At 40.1% G+C, this 23,531-nt stretch overlaps 1 protein-coding gene and 1 long non-coding RNA gene across 2 annotated transcripts in view; one reads left to right on the forward strand and one right to left on the reverse strand.

Moving 5' to 3' along the window:
- Positions 1–1,686: 1,686 nt before the first annotated feature.
- Positions 1,687–5,826, reverse strand: LOC119883401. Its single transcript, XR_005440635.1, has 3 exons — positions 4,636–5,826; positions 4,164–4,222; positions 1,687–2,177 (listed from the first exon to the last, which is right to left on the reverse strand). It is a non-coding gene; the product is annotated as an uncharacterized LOC119883401 (long non-coding RNA).
- A 101-nt stretch (positions 5,827–5,927) lies between these two features.
- LOC119883399 (NADPH oxidase 4) overlaps positions 5,928–23,531 on the forward strand; it is a 31,682-nt gene continuing 14,078 nt past the window's right edge. The window contains exons 1-9 of the mRNA XM_038694026.1: positions 5,928–6,312; positions 6,813–6,908; positions 11,611–11,721; positions 12,121–12,205; positions 16,580–16,677; positions 17,408–17,435; positions 17,746–17,818; positions 20,421–20,501; positions 22,818–22,977. Coding sequence (XP_038549954.1) covers positions 6,256–6,312; positions 6,813–6,908; positions 11,611–11,721; positions 12,121–12,205; positions 16,580–16,677; positions 17,408–17,435; positions 17,746–17,818; positions 20,421–20,501; positions 22,818–22,977 — 789 coding nt within the window. The 5' untranslated portion in view covers positions 5,928–6,255. The remainder of the gene's footprint in view (positions 6,313–6,812; positions 6,909–11,610; positions 11,722–12,120; positions 12,206–16,579; positions 16,678–17,407; positions 17,436–17,745; positions 17,819–20,420; positions 20,502–22,817; positions 22,978–23,531) is intronic.

Here is a 23,531-nt window from a genome sequence, read left to right on the forward strand (position 1 = left end):
AACTAATCAACAGACAATAAACAGTGTTTCACATGAATCTGGCAGAAGAAGCCATGTTAGTATGTTACATGCCAAACAGGCCTAGTTTGTTGCTTGCTGCTTTCTGTCTCCCCACCTTGTGTTTGCTCTTGCATTCTCTTCAGGTGCTAATGAAGTGATTGGCTTGCACTTGTGCAGTCCGGTCGTGCAGCTCATTGGTCCAGCCATTCAGAAGTTAACCAATTTACATGCCAGGCCCGCAATAAAAGAAGACTTCCTGATAAGTTTGTGGTCTTTCATGTGCTGATGCGGATGCAGTTACTGCTTTGTGTATGAGTGGACTTTGAATTGTTTGAATTTGTAGAAGGAGGTTGGATGAAGGTATCCTATGCACTTTTCACTCACATACCATACTCTGTCCAGTTTAGAGGTTGGTGCCACCATTGGAAGTTTTGCTAAGTTCTTTTTAGATGAGATAGTAGAGCCTTTTTGTTTATATTCTGGTTTCTAGTGGCAGCTCAGTAAGGTCTGGATTGGCTGTATCTTTTGCCTCCATTTTATTTGGCACAACCCCTCTGTCCAATCATCACCATATTTTGCAGAAGAACCTAGATCGATCGGATTACCTTGTAAATAAATCTTCTTAATTGTCACTGGCCCTTTGACTCAATTCTTTGACTGTCATGTTGTCATTTCTTTTATTTGTTAAAGAAGGGGATGTAATGGTATGGAATGAGTCACTTCATTAAACTTGGTTCACTTCACACTGTTGCCTTTAAAAAATGCTCATTTGGTACTAAGGGGCCCAAAGTGTGCCAAGAAAATATCCCCCATAAAATGACTGGTAAGTGTATATCGCTATTGATAGTCGGACATATATTTTCCCACACTATAAACACGCAGGCCCTTGTCGTGCTTGACCCCCCTGGTTCTGTGAACAGCTGTGTGGGCTGGAGGATGGCTCTTTCATGAGGTGAACTGGAGCGTGAAGCGGGGAGGAGGCTCTCTGCCCTCAGGAATGTGGGGAGGACACAGCTCTGCCTTGTCCTTAACACACTGTTATCTGGAGAGAAAACTTATTTAAACCAGCAGGGGAGGTTGATCTGTGTTGTTTGGGTACATTAGTTCTCCTAAGCTAATGCTGGATTTTATTACTTTTACATGATACTTTTGCATGATGATGAGCAAATGACAATGACTTGGGGTGATGATTAAATTCAAGCATAACACAGTACAACAACCACCTCTTATGCTATTTATTGAGCATTTTTTCTCAGGCAAGGGAAGTATTTCCACATTGAAGTGTAAATTCATTCGTTTGCTGATAAAGATCAAGTGATATAATCAAAAACTCGAAAATAGCAACTACATTTAAGGTCATACACTGTAAGATGTTTATTGTCGAATTAACAGTAACTTACTGGCAACAATTATCCAGTAGTTGCTGTAGTAGTTTCATTCTACGGTAAAATTACTGTAAAACCAACAACAGTAGTGTTGAGCATACTGTCAAATAAAGTACAGTATATGTACTGTTAGTTTCAAGTACAGTATTATACCGTTACTTTTTTGGCATACTGTATAATAAAGTACAGTAATATACTGCTATGAAAATATTACTGTATTTACTGTTTTTTTCCAATACTACTGTATAACCAATAAAATATGGCTATTTATGGCTGTTGATGTAAAATAAGAAAAAGGACATTTGAAGACTTAACTGCACAAAAAGCAGATCGTTTATTGCACAAGTAGAACAAACCAGTCATAATAACACACACATATATAAAGAGATCTGTTGTGAAAATATTTCCCTATAACTAGCCATAGAGACTAGAAAAGCCAGGTTGAAGACAAGAAAATACTGAAACGGATGTTTTTCCATCCAACTAGTAAAACATATGGGTCATCAACCATCTTGCCCACATGCTAAACATGACATTCTCCATAAAAATCATCAGAATAAATAACAAGTAACAACTAATCAAAAATCCAGAAAATTAGCTGAACATTCAACCAAGCTACAGTTATCCTGTCAAGACACATTGCAATACACAAAAGAATCTTCACAAAACAATTTCTCACTGTAGGTGTTCTGGGTGGGGATGTCAGCATTGGAGAAGTAATGTTGGTGAAGTTAGACAGGTGAGGGTCGAGTGCAGTGGGCAGTGGCAGTGGTGACAGCAGTTGTGATTGTCCTGCAAAAAAATTAACAACAACACAACAAATCAATCACTGGGGCAGATATTCATCTAAAATGCAGAACTCACGTTATCTAAACACCTTTGAGTGAATCTATGAAGGCTGCTCTGCACTCTGATTACACAAGACAATCAATACCTTTGAATGTGACTTAATGAGAATTTAGGTGTACGGTGGACTCCATCAGAATACTCATAGTATACATAGTATACATACATAGTATGGGACACGTACATGACTTCTGTGAGTGCTGTGTTGTTAAGTCTTTTTTTATTCAAGGAAAAATGTAATCATCACCCTCCTATCTATAAGTTAGAGTACAGATACTGTGGGAGTATTTTCAGAGACTTTTTCCTATCCAATTTTACTATGGGAGTCAATGGAAAAATTGGACACTTTTACTCTCACTTCTAGCGACAAGAGGACCAAGGCACAAATTTTTGGTGATAGTCACAATTATTATTTAAGACTTTCTGAAGATGGATAATAAATTAAACGTTCTTAGACCATAACTTAAACTCATATTACAGGTCTGTTATACTCAAGCATTACCAACAAGCTGCCACAAGCAATCATTTTATATATCTACACTCACCTAAAGGATTATTAGGAACACCATACTAATACTGTGTTTGACCCCCTTTCGCCTTCAGAACTGCCTTAATTCTACGTGGCATTGATTCAACAAGGTGCTGAAAGCATTCTTTAGAAATGTTGGCCCATATTGATAGGATAGCATCTTGCAGTTGATGGAGATTTGTGGGATGCACATCCAGGGCACGAAGCTCCCGTTCCACCACATCCCAAAGATGCTCTATTGGGTTGAGATCTGGTGACTGTGGGGGCCATTTTAGTACAGTGAACTCATTGTCATGTTCAAGAAACCAATTTGAAATGATTCGAGCTTTGTGACATGGTGCATTATCCTGCTGGAAGTAGCCATCAGAGGATGGGTACATGGTGGCCATAAAGGGATGGACATGGTCAGAAACAATGCTCAGGTAGGCCGTGGCATTTAAACGATGCCCAATTGGCACTAAGGGGCCTAAAGTGTGCCAAGAAAACATCCCCCACCCCATTACACCACCACCACCAGCCTGCACAGTGGTAACAAGGCATGATGGATCCATGTTCTCATTCTGTTTACACCAAATTCTGACTCTACCATCTGAATATCTTAACAGAAATCGAGACTCATCAGACCAGGCAACATTTTTCCAGTCTTCAACTGTCCAATTTTGGTGAGCTCTTGCAAATTGTAGCCTCTTTTTCCTATTTGTAGTGGAGATGAGTGGTACCCGGTGGGGTCTTCTACTGTTGTAGCCCATCCGCCTCAAGGTTGTGCGTGTTGTGGCTTCACAAATGCTTTGCTGCATACCTCGGTTGTAACGAGTGGTTATTTCATACAAAGTTGCTCTTCTATCAGCTTGAATCAGTCGGCCCATTCTCCTCTGACCACTAGCATCAACAAGGCATTTTCACCCACAGGACTGCCGCATACTGGATGTTTTTCCCTTTTCACACCATTCTTTGTAAACCCTAGAAATGGTTGTGCGTGAAAATCCCAGTAACTGAGCAGATTGTGAAATACTCAGACCGGCCCGTCTGGCACCAACAACCATGCCACACTCAAAATTGCTTAAATCACCTTTCTTTCCCATTCTGACATTCAGTTTGGAGTTCAGGAGATTGTCTTGACCAGGACCACACCCCTAAATGCATTGAAGCAACTGCCATGTGATTGGTTGATTAGATAATTGCATTAATGAGAAATTGAACAGGTGTTCCTAATAATCCTTTAGGTGAGTGTATTTAAGCTCATCTTTAGCTGTCATGTTATAGCAAGGGGCTAAAACCAAGTTCAGAGTATCTCAAATCCAGTAAATCCCTAACTAAATGTGAATATATCCAGTAAGTTTAGTGGGCCGTACTACAATAATGGGCCATGGTAACGTTATGTTAGTTAGTAATAATGGACTCACAGTTTTACAGGTTGGAATCTGAAGATGGTCTTGGTCCCACAATATCGCTCAGCTCCCGCCTTGTGGAAATAAGAAAACAGAAAAGCCAGTTAAAATAAAAATCAAGAAGACTGCCTGCAAACATAAATTCACTTTAATGTTAACGTTACATGCAAACACCCAAGGTCAGACTCACAGCTCCATTAAATAACATAGAAAGTTCCGGTAATTTTGGCCTTCAGCCTAAATATACTATCTTCTTTATAAAATAAAATGTGCAAATCAAGCATTTTGTTTAAGCTATTAACGTTAATTTAATCAGCTTCTAACTTATTGACAGGCTAACAGGACAGCTTTGCTACACCAACCTAGCTAGCTAACGTTAGCTGCGGCTATTTACCAGATACGTTACAGAACGTCATAGCCACGTGCAGTTCATCTAGACTAACGTTAATATTATGTTAGTGCACTTTTTGTTTCTTTCACCACTCACCAGATATTAATGATGAAGCAGCTTCCAGGTCAGCAGACAGACAGACGATCCCCGAGTACAGGCTCTAGAAATTGCGCTCTCATACAGCTGCACTCCCCGCACTGAGAGCTACAACCGAAGAGTCTGTGTAAAACATCACACAAAACATAAGCGCCAGCTTAACGCATCCAGTCCGGAAGAGTCTAATCAGAAAGTTTCAAGAACAGTTTCATGATATCTGATGTTAAACTAAATATTGTTGAGTCAAATCCAAGACAGTCTTTCATTTCAAAATGGAGGTTGGTGGTTGTTTTCGCTGTCAGTTAGTATGAATGCATTGAAAATCTACAGTAACATACTGTACACCACTTTTACAGTAGGAAACTGTTGAAATTACGGTAATAATACTGTGAAAACAACATGATGTACAGTAACATACTGTACACCACTTATACAGTAAGAAACTATTGGAAATACAGTAATACTACTGTGAAAACAACAAAAATCATTTACAGTGTATGCACATATGTTTGCACATGCACATCTGTTTGTAATGTCCTTTATTTCAGGATAAAGTTCTGGTCCAACTGAAATTTTCTCTGAAAGACACTAGGTGGCACTCAGAGGCCAGAGAGACGGTACTACTTGGTGCACATGTGAAGTGCTTAAAGGTGCAGTCATGTGGCTCATTTCTCCAAAGATCATTAGCAATGTCATTAGCAATCTATAGCAATGTCAAAAATTAACACATATATCGGAAATTTTAAATAACCATTACCACTTGCAAAGCATTAGCAGTAGTAGCAGTAGGCTTCTGCTTTTACCATTTTGATGCCACTTTCTAATTGGGCATCCTTCATGGGTTGCTAAGTGATAACTAATGATTAATACATCATTTAGTATTGCTCTATCGATCTAATCGAGCTAATTTGAGTCGGTTGGCTGTGAAAATCCCTTTGGCAGGTGTATACCCATACACCTGGGTAATAAAGCAGTTAAACATGTTGGTAATCTAGTAACAATGCCATTAACATTAATAAAGTCATTAACAAAAGGTTGTAATCATCAAATCTTCAATTGAAAGTGATAGTAAGATGTTAATAAATTGATTTGAGTCCAAATTGTAAGTAGCCTTCTTTTCACCAGAAATAAGTGATCAACTTTTAATGAAAGTAGTTATCAGCGCACTTCACACGGACATGTTAGGCTGTGGCGCCCTCTAGTGTCAGAGAGGAGCAGTGCGGAGCGGTGGAGCGATGTGTTATTGTTCCCCTCTCTGTTTGTTGGCTGACTTTATTCGCCTCAATGTCATTTTATTCAAGATGTTTTGCCTGCCTTTTTGACGCTCGGGCGTGCCGCAGAGCAAACCGACCTGAGATAAGGAGCCAGGGAGAGATGCGGTCGTGTTTCAGACGGAGCTGTTCACCGCTGAGACTTGTTGGGGGATGAAAAGTCAAACTGCGCTCAGAGCAGACAGGAGCGGCGCAGTGCAGGGAGGACGGAGCAGATACCGGCCGGTCTGCACACAGGCAGGCAGACGGAGACAGAGCTGCCGCTGCAGGGAGGACGAGTCTTCACCTCTCGGCCACACCGAGGCTTTTGCTGAAACGTTTGGGCAGCTGCTGGGCCAGTGAAGGCATCATGGTTGTGTGTGCGCGGAGCTGGTTCGCCAACGAGGGAGGAAAGCACTTGGTCCTGGTGGGGAAACTTTCGTCAGGAGATTTTAAAGCTGTTCGGCTTTGCTCAAATCGTTGGCTGTTAGATTTGTTTGCTTTACCTGTTTAGGAGCTGTTCCGACACTTTTTTAAAACAAGATAACTTGCAAATTATTTTACAAAGTTCTGTATCACCTTCAATGCTGAGGAAAAATCAATTTAACACATTAAATTAAAGGTCCCTTAGTTAGTCAATGCGCAATAGTGAGTATTATACTTAACATGCTGTATCCATACTGTCTAATGCAACCGTTATTTGCCGGTCATTTACATTTTGTTACAAGCTGAAATGCAAATCCTGCAACATGTAATGTTATATGAAATGCTTAGTTAGGGGCCATTAGTCCAACAAAAGCAGTAGTCCTAGATATGCTGTTTGTATTTGTTTTTAAAAAAATTTGTTGACAATGCCCTGCCAGTGAATATAAAGCTGTAGCTTAGACTACTGTACATCCTGTGCTGTGTGTGTGTGTGTGTGTGTAGGTGCTGTGGCTGGGAGCCAACACCTGGCTGTTCCTGAAGACCTTCCTGCTGTACTCCACTGGACAGCAGTATCACTACCTCTACAAGATGCTCGGGGTAAGATCTGACACTTTTACATACTGCATTTAGTATTTTACTTCTATGCCTCAATGCTGAATTCACAGCTGAGCTCATAAATAACATTGTATTCAGTAGTACATACTGAACTGCCAGCCAAAGGTTTGATTTTTGTAAAGTTAAAATCTGTAAATCAAATGTAAATAACAAGTTTTCCCTTCTTGCAAAATTCAAACTACAGGTTCATAACCTGCTGTCTTACAAATAGTTGTTAAAGTTTTCTGAGACTGTCAATGGTTTTTCACATCAATAAACTGACTAAAGTCACACTGTGTAATGACAGTAATGACACAAAATTGTGATTGATACGTGTGTCAATTTACTGCTAACTATTGAGGAAACGATTGAATGTCTCTTATATAGATGGTAGTGTCATGGACTTTGGACACAGTATTATTTGGTATTAAATGTATTTTTGGGACTTCTTAAAGCCCCTGCACATATGGTCTGCTCACACAGGTGTTTACACTTATTCTGATGATAAGACCTGCACATACTCATCAACATATCCACGTACAAAGAGATTCATCTAGAGTCTAATTATTGACTAAACTCATGAAATAGCTGTTCAGATGGAGGGAAATCAATGTACAGCATCCACAGAGAAAAGTAAAGCATTCAGATTCAAATTGTCAGAAGAAGTGATAATGGCATCCTCACCAGTGGCTATCACTCAATAACAAGAAACATTCTTGCTGGTTACATCCTGATATATTATGCTACATGGCCCCAGAATTCATTCACTGCAGTCTCTTTAAAATACAATCAGACAACATTTTCAACAGAGTTCAGGGACTAAATCTCTGTTTTGTAAGAAACCAACTGCTTCTGGCTTCAGAGACTTCTATTTATATCAGAGAAGCAGGCTTTGTGATGGATGGTCGACCGTCACGTGCAGGATTAATGAGTCTGACTTTAAGCTCTGTGGCAGCAATTAGCCACATGTGTGCGTGTGTTGACAGGTTGGTCGGTCAGTGCTGGCCAATATATTGGCACTATAGTGACACACACAGAATCAGGTGAGCATTGGTGTAATTATTGTCACAAGTTCATGTTGGTGTGTGTGTGTGTGTGTGTGTGTGTGAGTGTATATGTGCGTGCCCAGGCTCAGGATGCATGTTTGTGCCAGTGAAAATGTTCTTTGTCTTTGGAGAAAATAATACAAATGCCACTGACATTACTATCCAATCAGGGACTTTCTATTGTATTTGCTTCCTAATGTTTAAGACCTGTGTTTGTATTTACAGGAGTTGCCATATAGTACTATATATAAGTTGTGGAAACAACGACCCAGTTAGCATCGTCTATTTGTATTCTTATGTGTGTTATTACTTTACAGAAAAAGTTTTGTCAGCACATACGCAGCATGTTGATAACAGTGGCACATGCTTCTTTCTCATTAGGGTACTTTTCACTGACACATGGAATAACTCAGAAGCCAACTTGTGGGAGGATTTTGACTTTAATACCATCTGAAAGGTTCTTTATTGCAGCAGGAAAGACAAAACATATAAAATGGTACATATCAGAAGCTGATAAATGGAGCATGTTAAGGACATACAAAGACAAGTCTAAATTAATACAGTTTATACATGTAAAATGTGAGTAAATATCGGCCCATACATTATGTGTATTTGTAAATGACAGCTTTAAAACATATTTAGTCAGTGAAAAAATTTTAAGAAATTGATTAAAAGAAACAAATGCTGGTAGTATGAAGTGAGAGGAAAAAAAGACAGCTGAGCTATTCATTCACCGCCTGTACAGTGAGAGGCAGAGGGGAGAGAGGGGCAAGTGTGGGCACGCCGCTGTCTTTGACTGAATGCCTTACCAGAGGGCTTAAGTTTGTGTGTGTGTGTGTGTGTATGTGTGTGTATCTGCACGTGTGTGTGTCTACATGCAAAATGGAGATATATTTCAAAGCTTTAATGCTGCTGAAGGAAATTAAAATCTAACTTCAAAAAGTGTCTTATCTCATTCACCTGTATGGATTATTGTGTGTGTGTGTGTGTGTGTGTGTGTGTGTGTGTGTGTGTGTGTGTGTGTTTTGGTTGTTCAGGGTGTTGGATATCAGATCTCCTGCTTGTGGTTTTTCTGTCAGCTGCTTTTCTATGGGAAGCTGTGGTGAGAGAATGTGAGTGGGAAGTTTTTAAAGGGTAAAAGTATCAGACTTTTAAGTAGTTGACTTGCTATGTGTAGATTCTCACTTTTGACCTGTTTAAGCCTTGAAACCGGTATATTTTTCAGTCTGTTGTAGACCAAATTGTGGTTCCTCGTGTCCTTGTAGACTATAGGAGGACTGTCATTTTGCATGTCTAACCTGTGCTTGTCCAGTTGTATAATAAAATGCAAAGTAGTTAGCTCAGCTGTTTGTCATATTTTTTTCAGAGAATTGTCACTCATCTTCCTGGCTTCACAAAGCTTTATTGTGAGTTTTGGCTAATTTTTACAGTTATACACAGTTATAGACAAGCTGGTGAACATAGTGGAGCATTTAGCTGCTAAAGAGCCAGATAATTAATTTAGGTGTACAGACCAAAAGCAAAGTTAAAACAGAGTGAACACTGGATTTACACTCACTAGCCATTTTATTAGGTACACCTTGCTAGTACCGGGTTGGACCTCCTTTTGCCTTCAGAACTGCCTAAATTCTTTGTGGTATACTTTCAAGAGGTGGTGGAACTTTAGTCGCTGTTACCGCCGTTTGAATCCCTTGGAATCAACCTAAATTTGAAACAGACCTCAGCCACTGGCCTTTGTAAAGCAACAATTATTGACATCCAACTTTTCAGTCTACAAGGGGTAAGAGTTAAATACTCAAAAGAGTTTGGGTTGGACTACACTTTCACACATGACCTGTCTCTCTCTCTTTCTCTCTGATCTACACACTCGCACTCCTTCGTCTCTTACACTAGTTGTGTCAGTTTCTTATGGATAATCAGAAGAGACGGCACCAGCAGTGCTCAAAGGGGCTGTGCGGAGTTTACAAGATGCCAAAGTACATCCAGTGTTTCCGCATGAAAACAGGTTCAATTATTGAGCTGTAGCTTTAGATTCGTAAAGCCAGATTACATAATAGACATCCCTCCCATGTCACTTCAGGTAAAGTGCACTCTTTTTATCCTGGTGTCAGGTGCTCTATCAGCCAGACGGACTCTTCTGAGATGTAATAGAAATGTATTATTTACATATGTGCCTTTGTCAGAGGTTTTTGTCCAAAGAAATGTGCAAATGAGGTATGGTCCAAACCAGATTAGATCAAGGAGAAGAAGGAGAATAAGTTCCCTCATTCTCAGTATTTTGTGTAGGAGGCAGTAATTAAAGGGGTAATATGTAGTTTTCAGCGGCCACTAGTGGTGTGGTTTTTAGATTGCAACCAGGTGTGTGCTCGTACACTTGCTTGAACTCATGAGCGAGCAAAATCCCACACTCACTGGGAGACAGCATCACACAACAAGCTGGAAACTCATGTAAACTCCCAAGGCAAAGTTACAGTCATATTTTTATCAGCTTGAGGTTGAAGTAATCCATGCTTGTTAAACGATAACTTTCGTTACATTGAGTACATTTAGCCGACATGACATGTCTGCGTTAGCTCGCTGTAACTAACGTTGCTATTTGTGTCTTTCACGGGAGGCTCAGCAATTTGAGCTATTTATATTGGATGAAAATTAAACGGTTAGTGTGCTTGACTGAATATTATAAATGAGATTGTTGCCACACTTTAAATCAGATAGACCGCAGTAAGTAAGATTACTGTAGTGAATAAAGTAAGTTCTTCCACTGTGTTGTTGTCCTCCGCTGTTATGTTGCATCATTGTATATTATGTGGGTAAGTTACAACGACTGAGACTGGTGGAGAAGCTCTGAATTGAACGTTAGAAAGCAAACAGCCATGCTAACGATAGCTGGCTGCCTCTTCCTTACTTCACTACAGGCTAGCTTTGTAGCGTTACATAATTTCTTACTAAAATCAGCATTTTAACATAATACAGATGGTACACAGGATAATATGGATCGTGTTAGCTAATGAAGTAATGTGGAAAGTCATACAACTGTAGCATTTTGCACCAGATAACGTTAGCAACTGCTCAGCGTAAGCCGGTGAGCTAACGTTATCTAACATGAGCTAGCTTAAGCACAAAATCCCAATATATTTCACTTGCTTTGCAGTAATGTTAGATGACTTGTCCAATTGGATGAAAGCCCGTTGACAAAAAGTAGTAAAAAAGTAATTTATTAATTACTGATTTCATTGAAAAACTAAATATAGGCCCTTAAATCTTTTAATTTAAAATAGATTAACCTCAGTCATTTGAGATTGTTAGGATAGTTTCCATTATCTCTTAAAAATTCTCAAATAAGTCATCTGTGTGTCATCACCTTTATAAAACTAAATAAAAGCGTTCTATTTAAATGCAAAGCTTCAGCAAAGAAATGCCTAAAGGAGAATGCCTTTGCTCTCCATACTGAGAAGGATAAAGATAGTTTTAAATAACCCTATGTGGTTGGGAAGTCATGACTTAAGCCCTCAGTGTGCACATTGAATAGTCCAAATCTGAACAAGAACAGCTCAAAAGTGTGAATCTTAATCCTCCAGACCCTTATCACTTTACATCCTCTGAATCCGGCCTCATTTCAGCAACTTGTCTAATAATGTGTGTGTGTGTGTCTTTCCCAGCTGGGGCTGTGCATCAGCAGGGCATCTGCATCTGTGTTGAACTTGAACTGCAGCTTGGTCCTGTTGCCCATGTGTCGCTCCCTGCTCACCTTTGTCCGAGGAACACATATGGTAAGAAACAGCGTGAGGGACGTGTGAGGAAAGATAGAGGGATGGGAAGAAGAACAAAGAAATCAATAGTGGCCTTTTATTGTGGCCAGCCCAAGGCACACCTGTGCAATACCCATGCTGTCTTATCAGCATCATTATATACCACACCTGTGAAGTGGATGGATTTTCTCGGCAAAGCTTATGTCCGATGCAGATGAAATCTGTGATGTGTTCTTGTTAGTATTTTTTATGTTAACGTACTCATATATTGGAAATTAACTGTTAAAATATTGGTGAAATATTGTAAAGATAAATTATGGATGTAGGCAGGGAAGACATAAAGTTGAAAATGAGCTGCGTGTGTTATGTTTCCCATAACTCCCGGCCATAAAGCTAATACTATTGTTACAACACATGCAGGTATCGAGCAGAAAGACTCGCAGACTGCTGGACAAGAGCAAGACCTTTCATGTGGCCTGTGGAGTTTCCATCTGCATCTTCTCTGGTAAAAACTGTCACTTATCAGCTCATATGTCTTTATGTATTGGTGTGTGTGTGTGTGTGTGTGTGAAGTGTGGATAAATGCCCAGGCTAGCTCAGCATTTCTGGCATACCAGCTGTGATGTCCTTACAGCTGGTCATGTGTGTTTTTGCTCTCTAGCTGTGTGTGTGTGTGTGTGTGTGTGTGTGTGTGTGTGTGTATGTGTGTGTGTGTGTGTGTGTGTGTTGCTCTTGTGACATCATGGGAGCTTCTAGCAGCTGTGTGTCCGCCAGGTGTCTGGTTTACAGGCATCTTCCTCTTATTCATTCATGTCAGGAGCCTGGCTTCATATCTGTACTGTAAAACGCACTCTTATTTTTTTACAAAAAAGCCTAAACCCAACAGGAAATTGGCCATTTTGAAATTAATGGCCATTTTTTCCTCCTAGGGAATTTAACAGATTGGTTTCAAATTTTTGCTGTGCATTCTAAAGGCATTGACGATTTAAAGTTGTGCTATCTGTGAGTTTTCGTCGTTGGGTGTGTCTTTGGCATGGCGTCGAAAATCGATGATTTGCCATCAAAAAAGTTGTTATAACTTCAGTGTACATGCTCAGATGTGTACCAAGCTTTACGTGCTAGGTTAGAGTCCTGCCCGGAACACATCTACATGCCAAAATTCACTCAATATCATAGCGCCACCAACTGGCAACATGATGGAAGCCCTTTATGGCAAAAATTATTTGATTTACATGACATTTTCACAGTGCAGTCCACACTTCATGTACTAGTACACATCCTGTGATTAGCAGGTGTTCTCTAGCGCCACATAGGGGACACAGGTAGTTCCTGACTAGTACAAAAGTCAAGATACTTCAGAACCGTGTCTCCTGACCTCTGGCCAATGCACCCACTGCCACAACACTCCCCAACGCACCTCAGGGGGCTAGGGCCTGCTCAATGCAGCTTGCAGCTTTAATTTAAAATGCTTTTTTTCGCCAGGGACTTCTGAATTAAAATGTTGAACAACTTATAGCATTTCAGCTCCACCAGATAGCATGTAGAGTAATTCTTCAGTAATTTAGTATTGACTTACTTCCAAGTTGTGGGAAACAGTAGAGACAGATTAAAAAGCTATGGTCAAAATCGAAGGAGCAGAGGCCAAGACATCCTGACTTTAGTCTCTGGTGAGGTAAAATTCCAGAACACCTGATCCTACATTTCCCATTGTCGTGGAAATTATATTCCTGGTGAGGGGCTGAGCAAATAATTGAGTTACAACAAACCGTTGTCTTTGAAGAATTTATTTAACAAAAGAGAATAAACAGAGAAGTACTACAACACAAATCAGCTGGACCAGAGGTTCTGTCTCCTAAGACAGTCACTAACGTCTGGCCCTGAGCAAAGGGATGCATCATCATTTACACAGTCTAGGTTTCTATGTTTCGGGGAACAGAGATCCTCTCTCGGCCTTGAATGAACATTCCAGGAGAGGAACAACAAGAGAGGGAAAGCACCAAAACAATCTCACAGTTCTGACCTAAACCCTAGTAATGTGGACAGACTAACATAAGAAGTATAGGAGAGGAAAGGTTAAGGATAAAAACATAATACATATATATCTGTAAGACATAACAGTGATAGTAATGATAATTCCTAATTACACTGCTCCCACCGAAGCCAGACCCAATCACGTGGGCCCGCCAGCAGTAACAAAGGAAGATCAATTCCCTGGCAGAGAAAGCGACCGGCCGACGGATTTAAGCCATCCTAACCGAGAACGTACGGAACTCCGCCAGCGTGAGGCCGCCAACCAGCAACCCGGCTGGAGAAACGACAAGCAGTAAGACTAAAACCCTGCATTCTGTGATCAGTGATATCCAATAGTTTGTTAATCGATTATCTGTAACCCTTAAAACTCATAGCCTTATAGAGTTATTGTCATAGCTTGCGTTTATTAGCTGCCCGTATGAATCAAATTCCCCCCACAAGAGAAAAGAATTTACAATAGAACTCTTCTTGTTTACATAATTGTTTGATTAGCCATTGATTATTTCTTTGTGTATTTAACTGCATTTATTTCACCTTAGTTATCTAATAAATTTCACCGTAATCACAGGAACTGTGTGTGTGTATTGTCTAACTCCCTAAAGTCCCTGTCACGAGGATTTACTCCTTCGATATGAGACTGACTGATTGATTTAAGATGATTGAGTGATTATTAACTAACTGATCACTAGTGAATAATTGTATAATTATTAAAATGCTACCCAGAGGTCTGGAGACTCTGGGTGAATTGAATCTCCGGTGGTGCCATTTTTCCCGAGGTTTATGAGTTAATATTTCTGAAATATTAATTTTCATAAGTTTATTAAAAATCATACGTAGACCTGCTACAACAACAATTAGATGGATTGCGATGAAATGTTTTTACAGACATTCATGGTCCCCAGTGGATGAATCCTACTGACTTCTAGCACTGACATGAGCTAGACATTTTTGGTTTTAAGTGAAATGTCTGCAACTATTAGAGGGGTTCCAAATTACTTTGGGAGTTGTGGCGGAACAATTCACACCATAATTAGATTTGTCACCAGATACCTTCAAAACTAATAACATCCCCATCAGCCTCATCTGTACTTTGTGTTTGGTGCTAATTAGCAAATGTTAGGATGCTAACAAGCTAATTTAAGATGGTGAACATGGTAACATTATAAATGCTAATCATCAGCATTTAACATTGTCATTGCGAGCATGTTAGCATGCTGATGTACAACATCACTTTCCTAGTCAGGGTGAGTACTACTGATCCTGTGGAAACAATTGTAAAATATTTTTTATATTTACAGATTACACAGATTGCTCATCTGTTCACACAAATAATATTGAAACATAACTACCCCCATAGTTTGTTTCCAGTTTCCTGAGAGACTGTCTTTTAATATGTCTATTCTAAGACGTATTTGTGCGTATTGTAATCAAATGTCTTCCCACAATCAAACCTTAATTGTCAAACGGTTATACCGTTGTTAGTTTTAAGCATTTGATAAAAGGAAAACAGTTGTCAGTAGTTAAACCTTAAGGTTAGCATTTCCTAGGAATCACATCAGATGAGAGGAACTTAACTAGCTTCCTGGATAATATTGGTTGTTACACATTCTTACTTAGGGAATATAAGCAAGATACACGAATGGCATCAGATTATGAACAAGTAAATACAGAGTGACATTTATACATTAAACGGCATTTCAGATCGATGGCATGTAATATTTATTTTGTCCTCTTGGGGGAGCTCTGGTTCCATGAAGATAGCTTTGATTATTCTTTCAACAATCCTTTGCTCAGGAGCTGGGGAATTGAGTTATTTAACATTAAATTCGAGCTGGAAAATTAATAGAATAGTATAGGATAACATTTCTTTATCATATAATTTCTAAAGGAAGTGTCAGAAAGTGTTGGGAACAAAGCATTGGTTGCACTTAGGGAAAGCAAACCTTTCAACCCCCTCTTTTGGGATCTCCTGTTGAGAGTTGATATCTGAAACCCCCTCCTTTTCTTTCTCTCAGGGAGAGAGAAAGACTTTGGGATCTCCAAATTTATTTGATATAAAATGAACAAATCCACACTGGCTTGATCACTACATTGTTGAGACATTTCAGTCTTAACCAAAGTTGGAAACCGACTGACATTGCCATCCATAGAGCCAGTAGAACGATAGAAAGAAAAGAACAGCGGAGCTGGCATCTGTTCTTTACTATCACGTCATCTGTAAGCTTAAACCTTCTTTCATCATTACAGTACGTACATACACTCGCACACACATGTGCACACACGCTTACACACACACACACACACACACACACACACACACACACACACACACACACACACCATGTCCCTTTAGGCAAACCCTCATGTTCTAATAGCGGAGTTCTGAAGTTCTGAGACAACAAATGACAATGAAGACAGAGAGACAGCAAAGACGGGAGAGAAACATAGACTGAGAGAAGAAAGAGAGAGAGCAGGGGTGGGGAGAGGAGTGAAAAGCAGTGGGAGTGAGAAAGGATGTGAGTGAGAAAAAAGGACCCTTGTGGCCCATGATTATGCCCTCTAATTCAGCTGTCGAACGGCTGCGTGGTTGGCCCATGATGTCAGGGAGGAGTGGGTGTGTGTGTCTGTGTGTGTGCCAGTGAGTCAGGAGGATGTTTTGCTGACTTTCTGCTGAATAGACAGAGAGATGTCTGGACGATTGTCTGCTAGCAGTTTATTTTGACCTTTATAATTAAGTTTGTGTGTGTATGTGGGCTGCAGAGGAGATGTTCTGTGTGTCTGCTGGTGTCTGTGCACAAAAATGCGTGTTTTAAATCAGTCCTTTGTAACCCTCTCTCTTCTTCTTCAGTTGTACACGTGTCTGCCCACCTGGTGAATGTCATCAGTTTCAGTGTCAGCTATTCAGACGACTTTCCTGCTCTCAACTTGGCTCGCTACAGAGGAGAGGTGAGACACAAATGCGCGTACATATGTAGTTTATAGTTGTGAGGACGTCATTGACTTGACACATTCCCTGGCCCCTAACTATAACCATCACAAGTTATGCTTGAAACATGTCGTGCGACCACATCTGAAAGCAGTATTGTTAGATGTTCTGAATAACAACACTTGAAGTGTAGAGATTGATGTCATAGAAGCCGAGGTGCGGTGAGCTGTAAAAATAGTTAGAACTGCACAAAGGCATTCATGTTGTACACATGAAAAGTGAGGAAAGTTGTTGTTTGAAGAATTAAACCTCTGTACACCTGGCCAATCGTTGCATAAAGTGGACATGCTGGTCATATTGTCTGTTTCATAAAGGTACACAAATTGTCCTCCCATATTGAAGTCTGAAAGGTGCATGGAGAGATGTGCTCAGACTAGCATTTAGTCTGAAGCATGCCTTCAACCGAAACCTAACTCTCACATTGAACCTTAAAGTCTTAACCCCTCCAAAAATGTCCTTACTTTGAAGAGAATAGCATGCATTGAAGTAAAGGGGAGAAAATTAGAAATGAAATCACCTGCTGAAGTGATTGGTTGGAACGAAGCCTGCCGAGGTTTTCTTTCTATACTACGGCTGCCACTGCTGAGAGGTCTATGGCTCAAATTAGTTCACACACACACACACACACACACACACACACACACACACACACACAAAAACAATTATTTGTTTTTTGTGTTTCCTTCCCAGGACCCCAAACTGATCATTTTGACCACAAGTAAGAAGCACAGCTCTTTCTTATACAGTATTGTGTGTAGACCAGATGTGTTTGTATGCATGTGGATACTGGTATGTTTTTACTAGTGTAGTAATGAAGGTGGTAAATGTGTTGCAGATTAGCGTGGCTTTATGCCAAGAAGAGGGGAGGAAGTCGTGCTGTGTTTGCTGTGTTTAGTCCTCTCTTAAACTATTTAGTCTTTAAATATTTTCCCTATATTTAAAATTTTTGCTATTTTGGTGGATAAAATAAGTCAGTTAGAGTATGTGGAAATATCATAGCATCTCCCCTTAATAATAATTCTCTTCAGTCCCAGGAGTCACCGGCGTCCTGTTGGTTCTCATCCTCTTTCTGATGTTCACTTCCTCCTCCTACTGCGTGCGGTAGGTACACCAAACCATCATCCACAATCATAATCGTCATAGTTTGTGTATGTTTCTTATACACTGCTCAAAAAAATAAAGGGAACACTAAAATAACACATCCTAGATCTGAATGAATGAAATAATCTCATTAAATACTCTTGTAGACTCCGTCTCATGCTACCACTAGAGTGAAAGCACCGCCAGCATTCAAAAGTGACCAAAACATCAGCCAGGAAGCATAGGAACTGAGAAGTGGTCTGTGGTCACCACCTGCAGAACCACTCCTTTATTGGGGGTGTCTTGCTAATTGCCTATAATTTCCACCTGTTGTCTATTCCATTTGCACAACAGCATGTGAAATTGATTGTCAATCAGTGTTGCTTCCTAAGTGGACAGTTTGATTTCACAGGAGTATGATTGACTTGGAGTTACGTTGTGTTGTTTAAGTGTTCCCTTTATTTTTTTGAGCAGTGTATGTTGTGTCATGGATGTATTAAGAGACGTGTATAGAGTTTGGCGAATGAAAAAATGCGGCCGTATTTTACCCATAGACAGCCATTTGTAAAAATTTCCCAAAGCCTAGAAAATACATTTTTATGAATATAAAACCACATTTATATACAGATATATCCTTTTTGTTTGTTTGCTGTGTGAGCAACTTTCATTTAAATGTATAGGAGCAATATTGGAGCCTTCTCTTAATACAAACGTGGTTTTTGTACTTGTACGTGAAAGTGTCTTTGCTTGTGTGTCTCATTGTGTCATGTCTGTTCACCTTTGTCTTTCTGTCTGAGTGTGTGAGAAAGATGGAAACCATGAGGAGACATGCTAACAGAGGTCTCTGCATGTGTACACGTGTGTGTGTGTTAACTTGTGCAGATGTGTGAGACTTGAGGTGTGTGTTTGGGTGCCTGTGCTCTCTTGACCGTCTTCAGTAATTGAACAGACGATAATAGATAAGAGGCTTTTCCAGAACCCTCAAGGGTCAGATAAGAGTTTGGGTAAGTGGCTAGACTGGTGAGATGAAGGCTACTGCAAAATGAGTCACAGTGATCTAGTGATATTATCACACATTAATGCTTGGAACATTATTAACATATTCTGTGAATTACAATAGTTTGCATCAGCATTTTTATCTTTTGACATTGCTAATTACATATTTATGAGGAATGTTCTGTTATCATGTCTATGGAAGAGGAAATGGGTAGTTAATTAGCCCATCTGTAAGCCAAGGCAGGGGAAAGAACCAAAGACGGATTTGTCTATGTAAACAGAAGATAGCCAAACCAAGAGTTGTTGGCACGGGTTTAATACCATTAAAATCTTAAATTTTAAAATAAAGTGAAAATTCATCATATATGTCACAATTAAAGCTTCCTTATGTGTAATAGCTTAAAATATCTGAAAGTTTATAATGCTTCACTTCAATCATAATGTTAACAAAAGAAAACAGAAAAGAAAATGTTGAGAATCAAAATCAGATTAAGAAAGTCTTACTGATCATTGGTTTATCTAAGGTCCTTCTTTTATTTGGGAATGTTCCCAAAGAATACCATTTAAGATGAATTACCATCCACTTAGCCATGACTTACTTAATGTGTTGTTGCTTTCTGAATAGCTAAAGCTAACCTAATCCTTATTGTTACTGTTGACCTTGCCCAAATACACTGGAAACTATGATAGCAAAGTACAAACAATGTGGTTTTGTTATAAATTGAAAACATTTAAATGTAAGCGCCGTAAAACATGTTTTCATTGAAAGTGTGTGAATTTTTTATCAGCAAAAGAAAAAACAATGCCCCAAGCCTTTTTAAAGAAATACTTATCCTGATAATATATGGGGGTCTCTCATACGACCACACCTCCCCAAAAAAAAGGACCACACTACTAAGGTGGAGAGTCAGTTTTATTTGGAATATAGTTGTACTGGTTGTAGTTGTAAAGGTATACAAAATGTGCAATGTTATACACATTAAGGCGAACCTAAGGACAGTTTCTTTTCCAAATCCCTATCAAATTTCCGAGGTTAACGTCACTGGATTATGAGGCACTAACCACCTAACGGAGGTGAACACTGCTCGGCCTTTGTGGTGTCCCTGTATACTTTCAGAAAACAAACATGAAAGAAGGTGCAGCCAAAGTACAAATACTGTACATGGTTTAATTATGTTCTTTGTTTGTAGTGTTTATCGGGCGGGAAAGAGAGAGGGGGCTCATCATTTGTGTAATGACCCATTTAATATTGAACTCTGATGTCCTGCTTACTCAGGCCTTGAGCTGGCAGTCTGTGCGTCTGTCCCTGAACAAACTCCGACCTCGCTTTCTTCTTTTGCTGCCTCTGCTCTTTTTGTGTCTCTCATTCACGTGTTCCCTTACATTTACATTACGTTTATTCATTTAGCTGATGCTTTTACCCAAAGTGACTTACAATTGCTATACATGTCAGAGGTCGCATGCCTCTGGAGCAACTAGGGTTAAGTGTCTTGCTCAGGTACACAATGGTGTCCCTGCCATTGCGCCATCGCCACCCCGCCACACCCTTAAATCATGTCACCATGTTATTATTCTTTTTCTGGTTATTATCCCTCATTTAAAATGTCGTTTTATCCTTTTTTTTTAGGTCATCCAACTATGAGATCTTCTGGTACACACACAACCTCTTCATCATCTTCTACGTGATCCTTATGGTGCACATGGTCGGGTATGTCTCAACAAAAATGTATGCCATTTTTGTTGCAAAGTTTGTACAGTTTGTCGCCATCTCAATCACTGCCTCAAGGAGATAAGATAAGGATTTGCTTTATGTATGATTGATGAATGTCAGCAAATAATTTGGGAGACTCCAGCTGACAGCTGGAGATATCTCTAAATTTCTATCTGCAACTTCATACTGACTGACAATCAATCATACATACATTTTTATTTCAGAGAATCCATGAAATGTTTTGCTGACTTACTGTCATGTTACTGACTTATTCAATATGAAATATTTGTATATTTTTACTCAGCACAAAATATGTAATTTCTTGTTGAAAGGAGTAACTTTCGTTTGGTTGTGTGTGATCAGGGTGCAGTAATTTCTTACTTGCCTTCACTGAGAGTCATTCAACTGTAGAACCAGGGTTTGCTTGTACACGCCTGTTCTCTCAGTGTAGTGTTTTGTTGAGATATATTTTGTGTTTTGAGTTATGTTAACAGTCTGTCAAATGGCAGTTTTATATTAGGCAAGTAACACTAAAAGCTGGGGTTATCTGTATTAGTATCAGGAGGTCTGGGTGTGGCAGTAAAAATACTACACTACTACATTCATACAGTGAGGAAAATAAGTATTTGAACACCCTGCTATTTTGCAAGTTCTCCCACTTAGAAATCATGGAGGGGTCTGAAATTGTCATCGTAATTGCATGTCCACTGTGAGAGACATAATCTAAAAAAAATAATCCAGAAATCACAATGTATGATTTTTTAACTATTTATTTGTATGATACAGCTGCAAATAAGTATTTGAACACCTGTCTATCAGCTAGAATTCTGACTCAAAGACCTGTTAGTCTGCCTTCAAAATGTCCACCTCCACTCCATTTATTATCCTAAATTAGATGCACCTGTTTGAGGTCGTTAGCTGCATAAAGACACCTGTCCACCCGATACAATCAGTAAGAATCCAACTACTAACATGGCCAAGACCAAAGAGCTGTCCAAAGACACTAGAGACAAAATTGTACACCTCCACAAGGCTGGAAAGGGCTACGGGGAAATTGCCAAGCAGCTTGGTGAAAAAAGGTCCACTGTTGGAGCAATCATTAGAAAATGGAAGAAGCTAAATATGACTGTCAATCTCCCTCGGCCTGGGGCTTCATGCAAGATCTCACCTCATGGGGTCTCAATGATCCTAAGAAAGGTGAGAAATCAGGCCAGAACTACACGGGAGGAGCTGGTCAATGACCTGAAAAGAGCTGGGACCACCGTTTCCAAGGTTACTGTTGGTAATACACTAAGACGTCATGGTTTGAAATCATGCGTGGCACGGAAGGTTCCCCTGCTTAAACCAGCAATGTCAGGGCCCGTCTTCAGTTTGCCAATGACCATTTGGATGATCCAGAGGAGTCATGGGAGAAAGTCATGTGGTCAGATGAGACCAAAATAGAACTTTTTGGTCATAATTCCACTAACCGTGTTTGGAGGAAGAAGAATGATGAGTACCATCCCAAGAACACCATCCCTACTGTGAAGCATGGGGGTGGTAGCATCATGCTTTGGGGGTGTTTTTCTGCACACAGGACAGGGCGACTGCACTGTATTAAGGAGTGGATGACCGGGGCCATGTATTGCGCGATTTTGGGGAACAACCTCCTTCCCTCAGTTAGAGCATTGAAGATGGGTGGAGGCCGGGTCTTCCAACATGACAATGACCCGAAGCACACAGCCAGGATAACCAAGGAGTGGCTCTGTAAGAAGCATATCAAGGTTCTGGCGTGGCCTAGCCAGTCTCCAGACCTAAAGCCAATAGAGAATCTTTGGAGGGAGCTCAAACTCTGTTTCTCAGCGACAGCCCAGAAACCTGACTGATCTAGAGAAGATCTGTGTGGAGGAGTGGGCCAAAATCCCTCCTGCAGTGTGCAAACCTGGTGAAAAACTACAGGAAACGTTTGACCTCTGTAATTGCAAACAAAGGCTACTGTGCCAAATATTAACATTGATTTTCTCAGGTGTTCAAATACTTATTTGCAGCTGTATCATACAAATAAATAGTTAAAAAATCATACATTGTGACTTCTGGAATTTTTTTTTTTTAGATTATGTCTCTCACAGTGGACATGCACCTACAATGACAATTTCAGACCCCTCCATGATTTCTAAGTGGGAGAACTTGCAAAATAGCAGGGTGTTCAAATACTTATTTTCCTCACTGTATGTACTTGGATGTGTCTTTATGGCCTTTTCAATAACCATACCTCAGCAATCCTAAAAGTTACAATAAAATAACTAAGCTAACAACATTCTTGTCTTTTGTCAGGGGAGCTCTGAAGTATCAGACCAACATAGAGGCCCACCCTCCTGGCTGCATCAGAGCAAATCAGAGTAGCACAGAGCGGCAATTTGAGGAGCTGGAGAAGGGTGAGGATGATGAAAGGAGATGCAGAGAGGAGGCTCAATTCCAGCCACACTACCCCCAGGTGTGTGTGTGTGGTCGGTGCACGTCTATTTCATGCATCTTGACATTTACCTTTATTTGTGTGCATGTTTGGGTTGTAGGAAGGAAGTGCCCGTAGGTGTGTGTCTGTGTTGTAGTGAGTCTTTAAGTGTTGCGCATGTGCAGGGACGTGCACAGGGGGGTTGCTCTGGTTGCCCGGGCAACTGCCCGTTTGCCTTTCCTGACTCAAGTTGCCCTTCCGACTCGCCCTTCCGAGAAAAAAAAATAAAATAAAAAAATAATCGCGATCGCAAAGCCTCATTCACTTCCATTCGGGCACCGAAAGTGAAAGTCAGTAGGGGAAGGGCAAACTCTGTTTAAGTGGCTGCACTGCTGCAGCGCTGCCTGCACGTCAGTCGATTCTGTTCCCTACCGGAATTCCTGTTTCCTTCCTTTATGCAATCATACTACAACAAATCATGCGTAGTTTTGCCCAGTTACCATACGTGATACGTACCAACAGAAGTGAATACGAGCTAGAAGCGCAACTGAATGTACGGGAAGCCAAAAGGTTAAAAAAGGATTGTATTTTTTTCA

The sequence above is a fragment of the Micropterus salmoides genome, unplaced genomic scaffold, assembly GCF_014851395.1.
Source record: "Micropterus salmoides isolate LMB-PRFRI ecotype aquatic unplaced genomic scaffold, ASM1485139v1 Ms_hic_scaffold_3, whole genome shotgun sequence".
NCBI classification, from domain to species: Eukaryota; Metazoa; Chordata; class Actinopteri; order Centrarchiformes; family Centrarchidae; genus Micropterus; species Micropterus salmoides.